This window comes from Petromyzon marinus, chromosome 3 (genome assembly GCF_048934315.1).
Source record: "Petromyzon marinus isolate PM22_M1 ecotype Great Lakes invasive population chromosome 3, UKy_Petmar_22M1.pri1.0, whole genome shotgun sequence".
Classification (NCBI taxonomy): domain Eukaryota; kingdom Metazoa; phylum Chordata; class Hyperoartia; order Petromyzontiformes; family Petromyzontidae; genus Petromyzon; species Petromyzon marinus.
In genome coordinates, this window is record NC_133669.1 from 25,278,796 (window position 1) to 25,292,915 (window position 14,120).

The window sequence follows — 14,120 nt, forward strand, 5'->3', positions numbered from 1 at the left end:
ACATTTTTTTTTGTTACACAGCGCCATCAGAGCGGCTGATTGGCACGTGGCAGCGACTGTGCACCGTGATGGCAGCATAGCGAGATTTTCATCCAGCAAGTGGAATGAGAATAGTTGTCGATGATCAACGATTTAGCCGTCGTCTAAAGCTGCCTCTTACCATGTGCTCCATCGTCGGAGCCATGGGAGTAGAGAGTCCAGTCGCCTTAAGTCACAAAAGAAACATGAGCGTGACCGTTTAGCGATAGTTCATTGTTTAAAAAAAAAAGCAAAGAAAACGCACGTTCAAATTAGTTTCTGATACAATTGTGTCTTGTTCTACTGTTCCATCAACAGTTTAAGATTATTAACGGGTGATAATCGAGCAGATTTCACGCTTGGAAATCTCATTCCTCAACATCTTGAATTCGTGCTCTCAAAGGATTCGCTCTTCCAGTCACGGCGGTTAAACTGCCTCAAATGAAACGTAATGATATACACATACATTTACATTGAAGTGATCACAGTGTAGCTTGTAGTCTCATAACACAGGAGTCATTGAAACATTGACAACAAAGAGAAAGTGCAAAGCATTGCCTTGAAGAGATTTCCTGCAATTTTGACTGTCAATTAAACGCGAGGAAGACTGCGTTGCATCGACCCATATATCATTGTCAAGCGTTCTGCACAAGCTTTGTGCACTCTGTAACGTTGATAATCTGTCCTCTTTATTTCCAATCAATTTGACCTTTGGCTTTTACGAACGCTGTTTGCACTTTTCACCAAGTATGGCAGAGTCCTGTATTTTAATAATTTGCCGAGACTCAAGCTCGTGAGGGCTTCCGTCGTAGGCAGGTTCGCCAAGTTGAATAGATCTCCACTTCACACGATGCCTCTCTCAGAGGAGGAGGCTCATGTATGCAGTGACGGAGGAAAGTTGTTCTTTGAACGTCCAAAACTTCAAAAGGTCTCTAAACATTTACTCTTCCTATGCTCTGTAGTAGATGTACTTTGTGTTTGTTTATTTTCCTTTGCCGTGTCATCTGTAGTTGCCGTCTGGAGACATTCAGTGTAGGTGTTGGCCCATTTGTTGTCGCTTGTCAACATTCGCGTTTCCATTTTGTGTGTGCTCCACTCACGACACATCGCCGTCCCTGAGGGTGCTTGGATGGTGAAGGATCACAAATCGACTTGAATCTTTATTTTTTTATCGTTTCATGACTATAAGAATAAAGTAATTAAAAAAAGTGAATTCATACCTAAGTGTTGCTACTCATTCTTAAAAAAAACAAAGATTAATTGAAGGAATCCTGCCTTGCTCTTCTATTTATACCTGTAGTCCCAGATCGAACGTTTTATGTCTATTGAGCTTCTTTCGCACCGTACGTAGCCATCTGTGCTCATGAGAGGTGCGTGGGAGCGTTAATATAAATCTGCAGCAGTCTAATATTTAAAAAAAATCGTACTCGTCTCTGGAAAAGCAACGATTGCCGATTTCAATCCCGATCATCGGCGTTAATCGGAGAACGTGCTGGAAACCGCAAGACGCGGCGCTTGAAGTAATTGGCACGTTTTGTTTTACGTGACGAATCTTACTAATTGGCTGCGATATTTACGCGATCTGACCCCCCCCAAAAAAAACCCCCTTTGCTATGGATAATATCTGTCACGAAGAGCCAACTACAGCGTGTCCAACCGCCTCCACCACCGTGGCACCACCGCTGTGCTTCTTCCAGTAACTGGATTCCACGACGTCCGTCTCTCGCCCCCCCCCCCCCCCCCCCTGCAGTATTCGCCGGGTATGAGGGTCTCCTCCCTGTCCACGACCAGCGCGCACGACCCGGGACGAGCGGGCGACGCCACGGAAAGGAGAAGCTGAGACGCGGCGTGGCGCGGGAGACGCGGAGCGGAGGAGGGACGTTACCGGGCAACGACGCCCGCCCTTCCACCCGCACGCCGCTCGCAGATCGTGGCCACGGCCTGTGAGCCCATGTGACATCTCTCACCCGTGTACATTTCTGTTTTGCTGTTGTTGTTGTTGTTGTTATCGCTGTACGGGCCATTGTTGCACATGTCTCTACAGGTCATCTATCTAAACTAGGTCTCGCTTTTTTTTTTCCGACCATCAGTTCACCGATGTTATATTTTGTTCTCTGAAAGTGGAATACCGCACGGATAATTCAATGTGGCTTTGTAAGGGCTGCAGCTGTAGCGTGTAGCTGTATGGGCACATGCCGTGTGTTTGTTTTATTATCAGGGTTAGGATGTGGCGTGGGAAATCAACTCAATGCTTGTGGGACAGAGCTTATGGCTCGGCACCATTCTTTATTGTCAGTAGTGTTGCATACTTTGAGCCCGAGGTGATTCATTTACGCAATTGAGATTAAATATAGCAATGGTTACCCCCTACTGGCAGACTAATGCGAGAATAAGGCTGACGCTGAGACAGTTGCCACTGGGGGTGCCCTTCGAATGATTGAAATGTGATGTAAGGCATTTTGAATTGCTGGCACATTTAAGCGACGCCATATATGTGCCGTGTTTATTGTTCGAGATACAGACACAGTGACATCTTACCACTGCGGTTGTAGCTCTCCCCTTGTTGAGATGTCTCACCTTGATGCACGATGGTCAACTTATCTTCAGCAAGTAACAGGATGGCAGTACAAGGTACGGTTCTTGTGCCATGAGTTTAACTTCTCCAACTGAAGTCTGCTGCATGAAACGTCTCGTCCACCGGGGTGCTGATTTTGTGAGGGAGCCACTGGTCGGCCACGCATTGGACACAGTGCGCACGAAGCGTGAACCACCTGGCACAGGCCATGTAGCTGTTGTCAGCAGCGATGGTGGCGTTCGTTTTGGTGCCCTCGTATATAGATGTAGTTTGAACTTCTTTCGCGACTTATATAGCCAACCGTGCTAAGCAGAGGTGTGCGGGAAGGACAGCAAACTAAACACAAGAAGCAGTTCTAAAGAAATTCGTTTTCAATCTCGATGATGATGATTTAAAGGTGCATAGCTCCAGTGGCTTCCCAATATCGAAAGGAAGAGCGTTCCAGACGGCCGCAGAAGCGCACCCGAAAGCGCCGCGATGCGGTGGCCCGCCCTCTTTGCCTGATGGCCAGCCGAAGAAGCACGTGACCCGAACTCGTGAGCAATCCTTGCGACGAGACCCGTACGATGGAGATCCAGGGAATTCCCCCCTCATCAGTCTCGTTGTCTGCGCGCTGTCTGAAGCGAGGGCAGATGCTGCGACGCGCGGCCTTCCGGCGCATCGCAGCCCATTCGGAGGCAGTGGTGGCGGTGCGAACGAGAAAGTTGGTTTAACACGTAGGCTTTCGCGACCAATATCATCCATAGTAAGAGTTTTTTTTGGGTTAGATCACGTAAATGGAGATTTTTTTTGGGTTAGATCGCGTAAATGTTTACACGATCTAACCCAATAAACCTCTATTATGAATGGGAAAGTAATTTATTTACACACACAAGCCGCTCCGCAAATCAGGCTCGCCGAATTATATTGAGCAGCGCATTAATACTGCGTCGGTCCACTTCTCTTGCACGTTGTGGGCCTGAAGATCTGTGGATCAGTTTTGATGTAAATAAGTGAAGCGCATTGCCACAAGACTCCTCCCCCCCCCTCCACCCACCGTGCAGCTAGCCCGCCTGAATTCATCTCGCGCACGTTCAGTTCACGAAACAAGTATGCGTGCAGTGCGCCCTACTTCCCATATCTCGCCCTCTGCATGAACAAAATGAAAGTGTTTTTGTTTAGATTTTTACCCGTATACTGTATGTAGAATGGCTCGACATTGATTTTTAAAGGCGCGTCAACATCGCAGGCTTGCAGCGGTTTGATGTTCATGTTGAGGTCACGTTACACAGTGTGATCAATGCCAGGGACCACATATTCTCTTTAGAATGTTGCTTCAAAGTACCTACTACCCCTGTTAACAAAGTGACTGTAACGTTTTCTAAAGAAACAACAACTCTCTAATCTGCGCATCAGGTGTATTACGTATTTTACCCTCGCCGCAGTTTGTGTTTGTTAACGAACACGATGTAGCTCGAGTTAGCTGCCCTGTGTGAAGTCATTATTATTAATAATAGTAGTAGCGAGTAAATATTATTTGTTGCATCTATGAAACGAAAGGGAAGGAGCCTTGATCCCAGCAACACGACTACCTGATGATGACGACGATGAGTAGAGAATGCGTAGAGTAAACATCACTCTCTCTACGTACTGAGAGTGATACCCGACTAGGAGCATTCGATTTGCTGGCCACAACATGATGCCAGTTGATAGCTTTCCATTTTGTCCACGACTCAGCAGTGTAAATAATATTTTCCCGAATTTATTGTTCGTGATGTTTTTCTTACACACTATAATACACAAAAACCTGCCAGTCATAGTCATGACAACAAAATAATACGTTCTGTAAAGGCTATTTGCATTTTACGTAACATCCCTCACCTAACATCCCCAGTGAAAGTTGCCGATGCGTTTCCGCAAATCAAAGTGAAAGCTACGTAAAATTGTAGAGAGCAGTGGGATGTGGATGATGTACAATCATGCGCACTTTGAGATGTGTTGTGTTATTCCGTCATTTTCAGCCCTTCGTAAATTACATCCCTGCCGCGAGCGATGCTGCCGCTCTGCTAGAACGCAAGCCTCGGTGCACCAGGATAGAATGTTATTGACAACGCATTGTCCGTTCGTATTCTAAATTGTCAGTTGAACCGTATGGCGGGACCCCGGGGGTTCCGAATAAACGGAAGTCAAAATCGTAATGAATTAATTCATGTATTGGCGACTCCGTCCCGCCGCGCACATAAATTGCCGTAGTCATAAACAAAACTTTGAAACTTGTATAAGCGCATCGTGTAGAGCTCGTCGAGAGGAATAGATCGCCGTGTCGTTCGCCTTCAGCAGACATAAAATGATCTCGCAACGCAGTTTCCGCGAGATCCGGGGGCTTACGGGACCCCGGGGGTCCTGCCATAAGGTCCAGTTAATGTCTGTGAAGAAAAAAAAAGGCGAAGCATAGCAGCTGTCAAGAATCGCGTGGAGACGTGAGAACATCTCTCTCAGTGTTTCAAACTAACTTTCATAATGACAATGAGCGGCTTTGGTAATCTTTGCGTGTTGACGGCAAAACTATTAACGCGAGTCATTTTAAATGTCACAAACGCAACCGCTGCGGGGGCTGTTTTGTTGTTGTTGTTCATTAATCAGCTGTGAGAAACTAAAAATTATCGTGTTGCGGGCCGCACCGCTGGTTTCCTGTGCGGGCCGAGTGGCCCGGCCCTGCGGTGACGTCAGGGGTCACTGCCAGTTGCGTTCACGAGCGTGTGTGGCCAAAGCTTAGAGTTGGGGCCCCCTTAACAGCTTATTTTGCGAAGATGGGAGCGCCCCTACAGCGTTATGTATTCGAGACCGTGAGCGTAACGATGCTGTGATTAGGATAAGAGGAGCCGAGGTGTATAATTAGAGCCTCTGAGTGCGACCGTTCGAGACAAATGAAATATTGGGGCCCCCACCTGACCAATTTCCGCACCCCCTGAGCTGATAATGTCGTTACTACACCACAGGCCACTGCACGTAAACAGCCTCTTCCCGAGTTCTGATATAGGACGAGGGTGGTCACGGAGACATTCAACAAAAGCCCACGTGGTACTTCTCCGCCCATGCCCTCATGGGTTAGCGCACACAAGACACAGCAATGGCCGGGCCTTTGTCGCTGCGGTCGTAGCTTGTACTGTTGTAACGATGCGCAGAGTAGTCGATTCGAATTGATTCTAAAGTTCACGGTGCAATCGTCGTACATCGATGCACTCGCACGCGCGCAAGATTCGATCGTGCCCAAACGTGCACGCGTGGTGCGCGTTGAACACGATCCACACGATCAGCCCCTGCGACCACTGTGAGGCCGCTTCATTCATCACGCGGAACAACAATCGTCATCGTCTCATTCCGACGTTGAATCATGCCCCCCTCCCCCCCCCCCCCAAATCATCGTGACGATTTCCTAAATCGCAGTGGGGCGGGGGATCATCATTGTGAGTAGCGTAGCAAAGAGCGAGATCTTGTGCTACTGCACCTGGCCCATCCCTCTTTGGCTTTCATTGGCTCGACACACCGGAGTGCATTCGCTGACTCCATGAACTCGTGCCACATCTCCGAATGCGCTGAGCCACAGGCGTTCTTCTCTCGCTGTTGGACTCGTGTGCGAGCGCTCGGGGCATTGTCACAAATTGTAATTCGTTAATGCCCCCCCCCCGCCACCCCGCTCCAAACGTGCGGTTTTAAATGGGTGGCGTCTAAGTTTTAAAGCCGCAGTGTATCCCGTGCTGCACATGTCCTAGCAATCATCCGTACGTGGTATTGATGTTGGCTTTCTTCCGCGTAACTTCTTCACGTGTGTTTCATTGTACCCTTAACTGCTCGAGAACTATTATGGCATGCTGCTTCTGTTGCATCCAATTCCAGGTGAAATGTGAGTGTCAGTGTAACGCTTGTGTCTGGTCGCCACGTGTGAACCGTGCTATGGCCTGCATGCTCACGGCGTGTGCACTCACGTCGTTTTTGCATTCGTATCTCATTCGTGCAAATGCATGGGCCCAATAAACATTGAACGTAGTGGGTCTACGTTGGGACGCGGGTTTCAACCTCGTGCCAACGGTCGGCCCAACGTTGCACGCTACTGGGAGCAGGGTAGGTGTGTCAACTTTCACAGCATCGTCTGCGTTACACTTCTGTGAGCTAACTCGTGCTCCCACAGAAAACCATACTTTGGCATAATGTAGATTTTTTTTTTCCATGCAAGCGTTCACGTCCATTGATAAGAAATGTGTTGTGAAAGTGAACGCTGTATAAACATCATATGAGGGTGGGCGTGTTCTTGGATTCCACAATATATATTGTACAATACAGGCTCCACCATTATCGTGTCGTTCATTTTTAAAATATTGTAGCTTAGAGATTATTGTTTCTTACATTTTTCTTAAATTATTAATCTCCTGACATTCCATTTATATAGTAAAAAAATATATAGTTGGAAATACAGTCGTAATTATGAATGGTTTTTAGAGAGTAATTAACTGCATGGTGGTTACATGACGTCGTAGTTTTCAACATTAATGAGATTAAGTAATAACTTTGTACTGACAGCATGTGCATCACAAGTATTGTACACCGTGATGATTAGAAGACCTGGAGCGCGCTAATTCTTGAGTGAACCGCATACAGTAAGCCGTCTGTATTCGTATAGCAAAGCACAACATAAGACAAGGAAAGTGCCAAATACAATTACACGAGCGAAGGGAAACCGATACCGTGATCATCGTCCTGCCGTGACATCTCGTGGCAGGGCCGTGCCCACATCGTTAGAGGTGGATATATGGCGTATAAATTAAGTTTCCACGATGTCCAATTAAAAGTATCCAACATGGAGCATACGTTGAGGACAAATAATTATTTCTTCACAAATATGACATTCGTGAAAAATGGCGAAAACGGCTTGTGACGTACACCTCCATACTAAGACCGTTTAAAATTATCAAGGTCGCCCCCACTGCCCCCTACACGGTGGTCGTGTTGAATGGCACGGCGCTGCTGTCGAGTCGCGGCGCATGGAAGGCATTGGGCGACAATGAAGCCAGTAATTATGTCATTTGACGCCGTCAACATTTCAGCCCTTCTTCTTAACCTACGCTGCAGCCTTGCGCCCCTTTGGTTCATTAAAAAAACTTCACGGGCTTCGATGAAACAAAGTCGTTGTACTCACGTGCCCGTGCCTCATGTGTTTCTCGATTATTTACCTTCTAAATTAATCTGGCCATGCCTCGCACCCCCAGAAAGGGCATCTCGCACCCCCAGGTTAATGCAGACCCATTATTACACTGCACATTAGCGCAGTGCTGTTTCTCTAATTGGTGGTGCCATCAGGTGTCGGGATGAGACACGAGGTCTCATGGAAATGGAATACTGTACTGTAATATTTTATAATTTCCACGGTTCCGTTTTTGTCTATGATGCTAGTTTTATAACTACTTTGAGTCGGTGGGTCGCCAACTCAAAGGCTTAACCACTCAGATTACAAGGCCGAGCGATGTGAATGGAAATGTCCCTATTTGCTCTTCCCTTTATGATGGTGCTGAGGTTTGTTTTTTTTTGTTGCAGATAAATAACCTCTCATTAGTTAGGGTCACCAGGCATTTACCGCTCTTCCTGTTTCTTTGGTGTCATTCTCACATCTCGTGTGAAAGTGACGAGGCCATTGAGGTGCCTGTAGAGATTTTGTTGATTTACAATTGCACATGTTACGACGTCGCGTCCGTGCTCTGTGTTAGGGCTGCAGTTTAGTAAATGTCGTCTCTGCATAGGCGATGTTGCCATGCAAAACCGCATTCCCATGATTGTGCAATGGAACCGAAGAGAAATGTACCCGAGTGGAGAAATCATTGTACAAAACGAGGACTACATTTAGATGATTACCTGCGTAGGGTAAATGGTACATGCAGAGGCATGATTGTTTAACTGCAAGTATGGTATTGGGGGTAATCTTGGAAAGTGTTAAATCATTAGGTTAGCAATTCACACTGGCAAATAAGGATATCTGCAATGTTATGCTTAGCTTTGCAGAACCTGTGACATTGTGTAATTTGCTCTCCTCTCACCATCACAAGTGATAATGTGTGCAGAGCGCCAGAACTAGGGTACGTATATTTTAAAATTGAAAAATCTAATATTTGTACTCTAGATTAAAACGTCATTTGAAAGGGCAACGTGCCACTTTTGCCACTGCCATCGTGGTCCCATTTCGTTGAAGAGATCTTCTCGCTTAAAGACGAATAAGCCATGAGTGTGGTCGCATGCTGCGGGTGGTGGTGGCGGTGAGTTTGGTCGTGGTGAGTGTGGTGGTGCTGGTGGTGAGCGTGGTGGTGGTGCTGGTGAGTGTGGTGGTGGTGCTGGTGGTGAGTGTGTTGGTGGTGGTGAATGTGCTGGTGGTGGTGATGGTGGTAGTGAGTGTGGTGGTGCTGGTGTTATATATGTTACGCATACCATGTTATATATGCCGATGATCTGGTGATTGCTGCTCACTCAGAGGAGGAGTTGGAGGCACTGCTGCTGAACCTGGAGCTTGCCACTAAGAGGTGGGGCCTTACCATCAGCCCCAACAAAACGAAGCACCTGCCTGGGTATTTTTTTGTACCATCGGACACTCCACCCCCACAATTCCCAATTGACGATGGTGCAACTGCGGAGAGAGTGGAGAGTTTCCAATACCTGGGCAGTGTGCTCATGACCGGCTCCGGTTTAACAGCAGAGGTCTCACTCCGAATCAGTCGAGCGGCATTACCTTTTCATTGGCTGTGTAATGCTGTGTGGAAGCTACCTCGTCTGTAGCTCCACACAAAACTTCGGGTCTTCTCGGCCACGGTCATGTCTTCCCTTCTCTACGCTTGTGAAATGTGGACCCCCCCCCCTAAATAAACCTCTTCGCCAGTTAGAAATATTTAGGCTGGCCTGCCTACGATCCATCCTGGGTTTAACCAGGCTTGATTGTGTGAGGAGCTCACCAGTCCTTGAAAGATCTGGACATTGGTGAGCTCCTCCGGCAGGCAAGGCTGCGTTGGCTAGCGTCATGTTGCCCGCATGCCCAGTCACCGCATGCCTAAACAGCTTTTGTTTGGCTGAATAGAGAGTACAAGGCAATTTGGAGCTGAGTGGACTTGCCGATGACTGGTACCAGCGGTGTCAAGATCAGCTTCTGTGGAGGAGGCTCGTGAAGGACGCTACTGGGCAGTTGGAGGCAGTCGCCCTCCAGCAACAACGCAGGGCAGAGGAACGATGCTCACAATAATGAGTAGAGCGCCGGGTGGCTAAAACGCAGCGAGTTGGCGCAGTAGGGGGCTCAGGTGGTGCATCGGCCAGTCGTCTCAGTCAGTCGACGCGCGGCACCTGGGTCTGCCCCGTGACCTGTCAGCGGGCGTTCGACACTTCACGTGGGCTCAACGTGCACATGGCCTGGCACAAGCGTCGTGGTGACGTCACCGCCACTTAGTGGCGAATGGCGGTTGTTGATGTTGCTGGTGAGTATGGTGGTATTGATGAGTGTGGTGATGCTGGCGGTGGTGGTTAGTGTGGTGGTGCTGGTGCTGGTGGTGTGTGTATGTCAATGGAGCTAAGTGAATTCGCGTTGACAGGATGGTTTGTGTTTTGGTGACCCTGCATTGGCAGTGGTGGACCAGTACAAATAGCACACTCAGACACATTTAAACGACCCTCCGCCAAGGCAGTGTGTGGCCCTTATGGACTGATTGTTTCCATAAGTCGCATTTCTGTGTATAATGGAGAGTCCTGGCTTTTAACGTTTCTCGTGGGTTTTTTCTCCCTCCACTTGTGTTGTGGCCTTTTCTTTTCACGGTCATATGGTGCACTGACATTTGCTTATATTCTGCATTTACGATGCAGCAGAGTATAATGCACATGTTGGGAGGTTGCGACTGTACGGTTTAAGATGACATGTTCGGACAGTATTCGGTTTGCAAAGTAAATGTTAAAGAGAAAATCTGTTGATCTTGACCAAATAATTACTTAATACTGTGTGTGTGTGGTTGAGGCACGTTTGAAGGCAATTCCTGCACTGGAATTCAGGCGGCGCTCGCCACTCCACAGCGCAGGCATCCTCTCAATAATAACAGATTCAGGGACAGGTCTGAAGAGCGTCAGATAACTAAAACAAAATAATGATAAGTGGTTAATTTAACCTTTATATAAATGTAAAAAAAAAATTGCATTTCAGTTGCTTGCGACGGTATTGAACAATGCGTTGTTTACAGGCGGTGTGTTGTGGACGTGAGGTTAACGGCGTGCGGCATGTTCATGGCACAATCACGGCGTGGGCCGTGATTGTTCGCCCGCTTCGCAAGTCGCTTCCTGCAGTGACACGGGACGCGTGACCACCGGCGTGTTCCCGTCCACTGCCACGTCATTGGCTGTCGAAGCGTTTGCAGTCAATGGCCTTTTGAATTTCACGCGCATTTTGTTCATCGTGCGGGACAGCAAGTTGCCCACGTGGGACCGTGCACAGAACCCAGATGTCAATTATAATCGAGCTCAGTCCGGTTACAATGGAGTGCATTTTACAATGTTTTACCAAGCACAAGTTTGGGGGATGTAAATAATGATCTACAGAGTGATTCAAAGTTAACTAAATAAATTGGCAGGCAATATGCATCCTTTCCCATGTATGTCCCTCCACGTAAAACACCAAAAAAAGTTTTCTTTTTTACACATCCCATCAGCCAAAATGTCCTTCTGGAAGTGCATTTTTTTTGTTGCAGCATTGGTTCAAGCAAACTCTGCAGTGGTTTTCGACAATTAGTTCAGGCTTTGCTTCAACGAATGCTGGCGAACCGCCCGATGTTCATAGACGAGGACCCTCTCTGTCAGATATGGATCTTTGTTCGATGCAAAATTGCATATACTGCGACGCATAGCACGATGCGAATGATCACGAGCGATGACATCGTTACCTAATTCAAAAGTGGCCGCTGTTCTAAATGCCGATGGCCGTCCACACTCGCACGCCTTGACCCGCTGTGACCCTCAATCGAGACGCAGACTGGACACGGGCCGAGGAACTCTCCTTGGCCCGCCCAGGCAACGCGATGTCGCTTCCACGGCGCACGGCAGCTTTTTTTAACGTAACGCAATCTGGACGCGATTTTCAAGTTGTATTCCACGGGATCAACTTGGCGGCACATTTCACGCATCGCACGCTACGGCTTAATTGAGGAGCGCCTGAGCATTATTCGAGCATCGCAAGTTCGTGTCGGCTCCCACGGGCCCCTTTGAGGCTGTTGAGTCGTGTTGGCTGTGCTTGACCGTGGAAGGTGCAGGGAAAATGGTTGACACGACACTTGCGTTGGATTTGCTTCACTAGCATGGCTGGTGCACCGCATGTAGCAGCAGCAGCTATCGAAGCAACAGAACTCCACGTGACACGTGACTGAATGGACTAGGATTCATGAATCGCTGTTATCATTGATTCATGATTTAAACGTAATTTTTAAAGTTTGTTTTACATAACCAGGTTTGTGTATGCTGACTACGCCAGTGATATTGAAAGACGGTTGCAACATTGTTTTATTCTGCCACTTTGTTAAAGATGGATCATTAAAACATTAACTTTTTTTAATATTTACCGACATTTTGCCGGTCTTAGTTTGCGTATTTCCTAACAATATTTTCATGTTTTTTATGTTGGTAGGCTTAATAGTATTTAATTTTATATTTCAACACGACCCTTTACATTCAATTGGGTATTGACTTGCTTTTTGTGATGTGATTATTGTGCAGCGATTTGCATTGTTCAGAGCCATAGAATGTCCGCCTTGCAGTAGCTTCATAAGCGCGTTTGTCTTTGGGGAAAACTTGTAAATGTAGTATCATAAACGGTAAATGCAGAGTTTAACACTGCCATTAAGCACTTGGGTGAAATACCAGTGGTGGAAATTACACATTCCTATGGCGGTGCCAAGTCTACCCGTAGGACAACCACTGTTAACTTCGCCATGAAGTGGAACTCATTTGACGTCCCTGCAGGGATCATGGGCTGAGTCAGCCACCAACCAACGCTTGAGCTCGCAAGTTTACGATTGCGAGCCGCCCGCTCGACCGCTGAGCTCCGTGATTGGGACTACAGACGTCTGGATAATCCGATGTATTTATTTTATGGGCGTTTGAAGTCGTCTGTACTTTGAGGCTGCCCATTGAATTTCACACCTGCACAACACTGGAACACAACCCGTGCATATCGGTGCATTAGAGGCCACCAACGTTTACCGTGTTTGAAGCTGGCATTTTGCGCTCCCAATTATTCTTGACGTACCCATGAGATCCCGGCGTGATTTTTCCGAGTTTGGATAAGAGTCGAGCCTTTTCTGCTGTCGAGCTTGCGCCATGACCGGACGATTGACATGGCGCGCGGCGAAATCTTTCCAGCAGACCGGTGCCACGAACCCACGGCCGGAATCGGAGCGCGCCTGAGAGAGCGAGCGCGTGAGAGTGTGCGGGGAGCGGTAGTGTAGCGATAAGCGCTGCGCTATGAACCCGACAATCCGGGTTCGATTCCCGCTCACGGCCAACACCAGTGACGATTATCTGAACCGGTCCTGGGCCTCCCCTAGGTCGACTCAGCCTCAAATGAGTACCTGGTGCGGTGTGTAAACATCGCCACTGGGGAGACAAAGGCGGTCGGGCGTGGTGCTGGCCACCCACCCCCTCGTGTACCGTTCCGGCCTTCACAGGTGCTCGCTAACATCACTTGCCCCTACAGTCTGTTAAGGCTATACGGGAGATCTTTGTCTTTGTAAATATCCTCACTTGGTGCCGACCGTGCTCGGCGTGCAATGACAGTATACTCCTTGTCTGCCGCACATGGACGCGTGTTCACCTGCGCAGCTCTGCGTTGTCGTCGTTGTCGTCTGCAGGTTGACACCGCCATCCACGTGCCGTCAGCACCTCCGTCCTGCCGCTAGCTCGCTGTCTGGTAGATTGTCACGGCCTGCACGTGCTGTGCCGCTTGTCTACGGTTGCTCTGCCGTCTTGGGTTGCTTTACAATGTTGCGCTCGGCTGTGATGCTTTCATCCCCCCCCCCCCCCCCATCGCTTCTCCGTGGTATAATAGTAATACAAATAACGACAATGTTATAATATGAACACGAGGAGATGTGTGTGTGTGTTTAAACGGCTCGGAGCTGTTTTTTTACGAAGCTTGATATTGTGTGGGATATAATATTGTGTTTTAATGTCTCACGCGTTCATATTCTTTATCTCTCTTTTTTAATAATAACAATTCTCATCCCAAACTCAAATTTGTGATATAAATGTCCGTTAGTAAAAAAATAAAGAATTGATATATTGTAACTACCCGGCAGCCTTTGTCTTATTGGTAACGCAATCATTCAAAACAAGAACAAAATGCACCGCTTGTACAGAAAATGATGATGATATGAGCCACCTGTTTCAGCTGTCTATTTATATGTTTTATTGCCTGGAAAGCAGACACTCTTCAATTATATTTATGCGAAAACCGGTAATCCCGCTGCAACGCCAGAAATGCACATTTATC

General features: G+C 47.7%; 1 protein-coding gene across 6 annotated transcripts in view; it reads left to right on the top strand.

Annotated features, from left to right (window-relative positions):
* The window catches only part of LOC116957883 (protein tweety homolog 1-like), a 143,534-nt gene extending 129,619 nt beyond the window's left edge, over nucleotides 1–13,915 (top strand). For all 6 annotated transcript variants that reach the window (XM_032980322.2, XM_076053422.1, XM_076053425.1 and 3 more), the window contains one exon: nucleotides 1,769–13,915. Coding sequence is in view for 3 of the 6 variants with exons in the window: in XM_076053422.1 (XP_075909537.1) it covers nucleotides 1,769–1,858 (90 nt within the window). In the remaining 3 variants the exon portion in view is untranslated. The remainder of the gene's footprint in view (nucleotides 1–1,768) is intronic.
* Nucleotides 13,916–14,120: the final 205 nt, after the last annotated feature.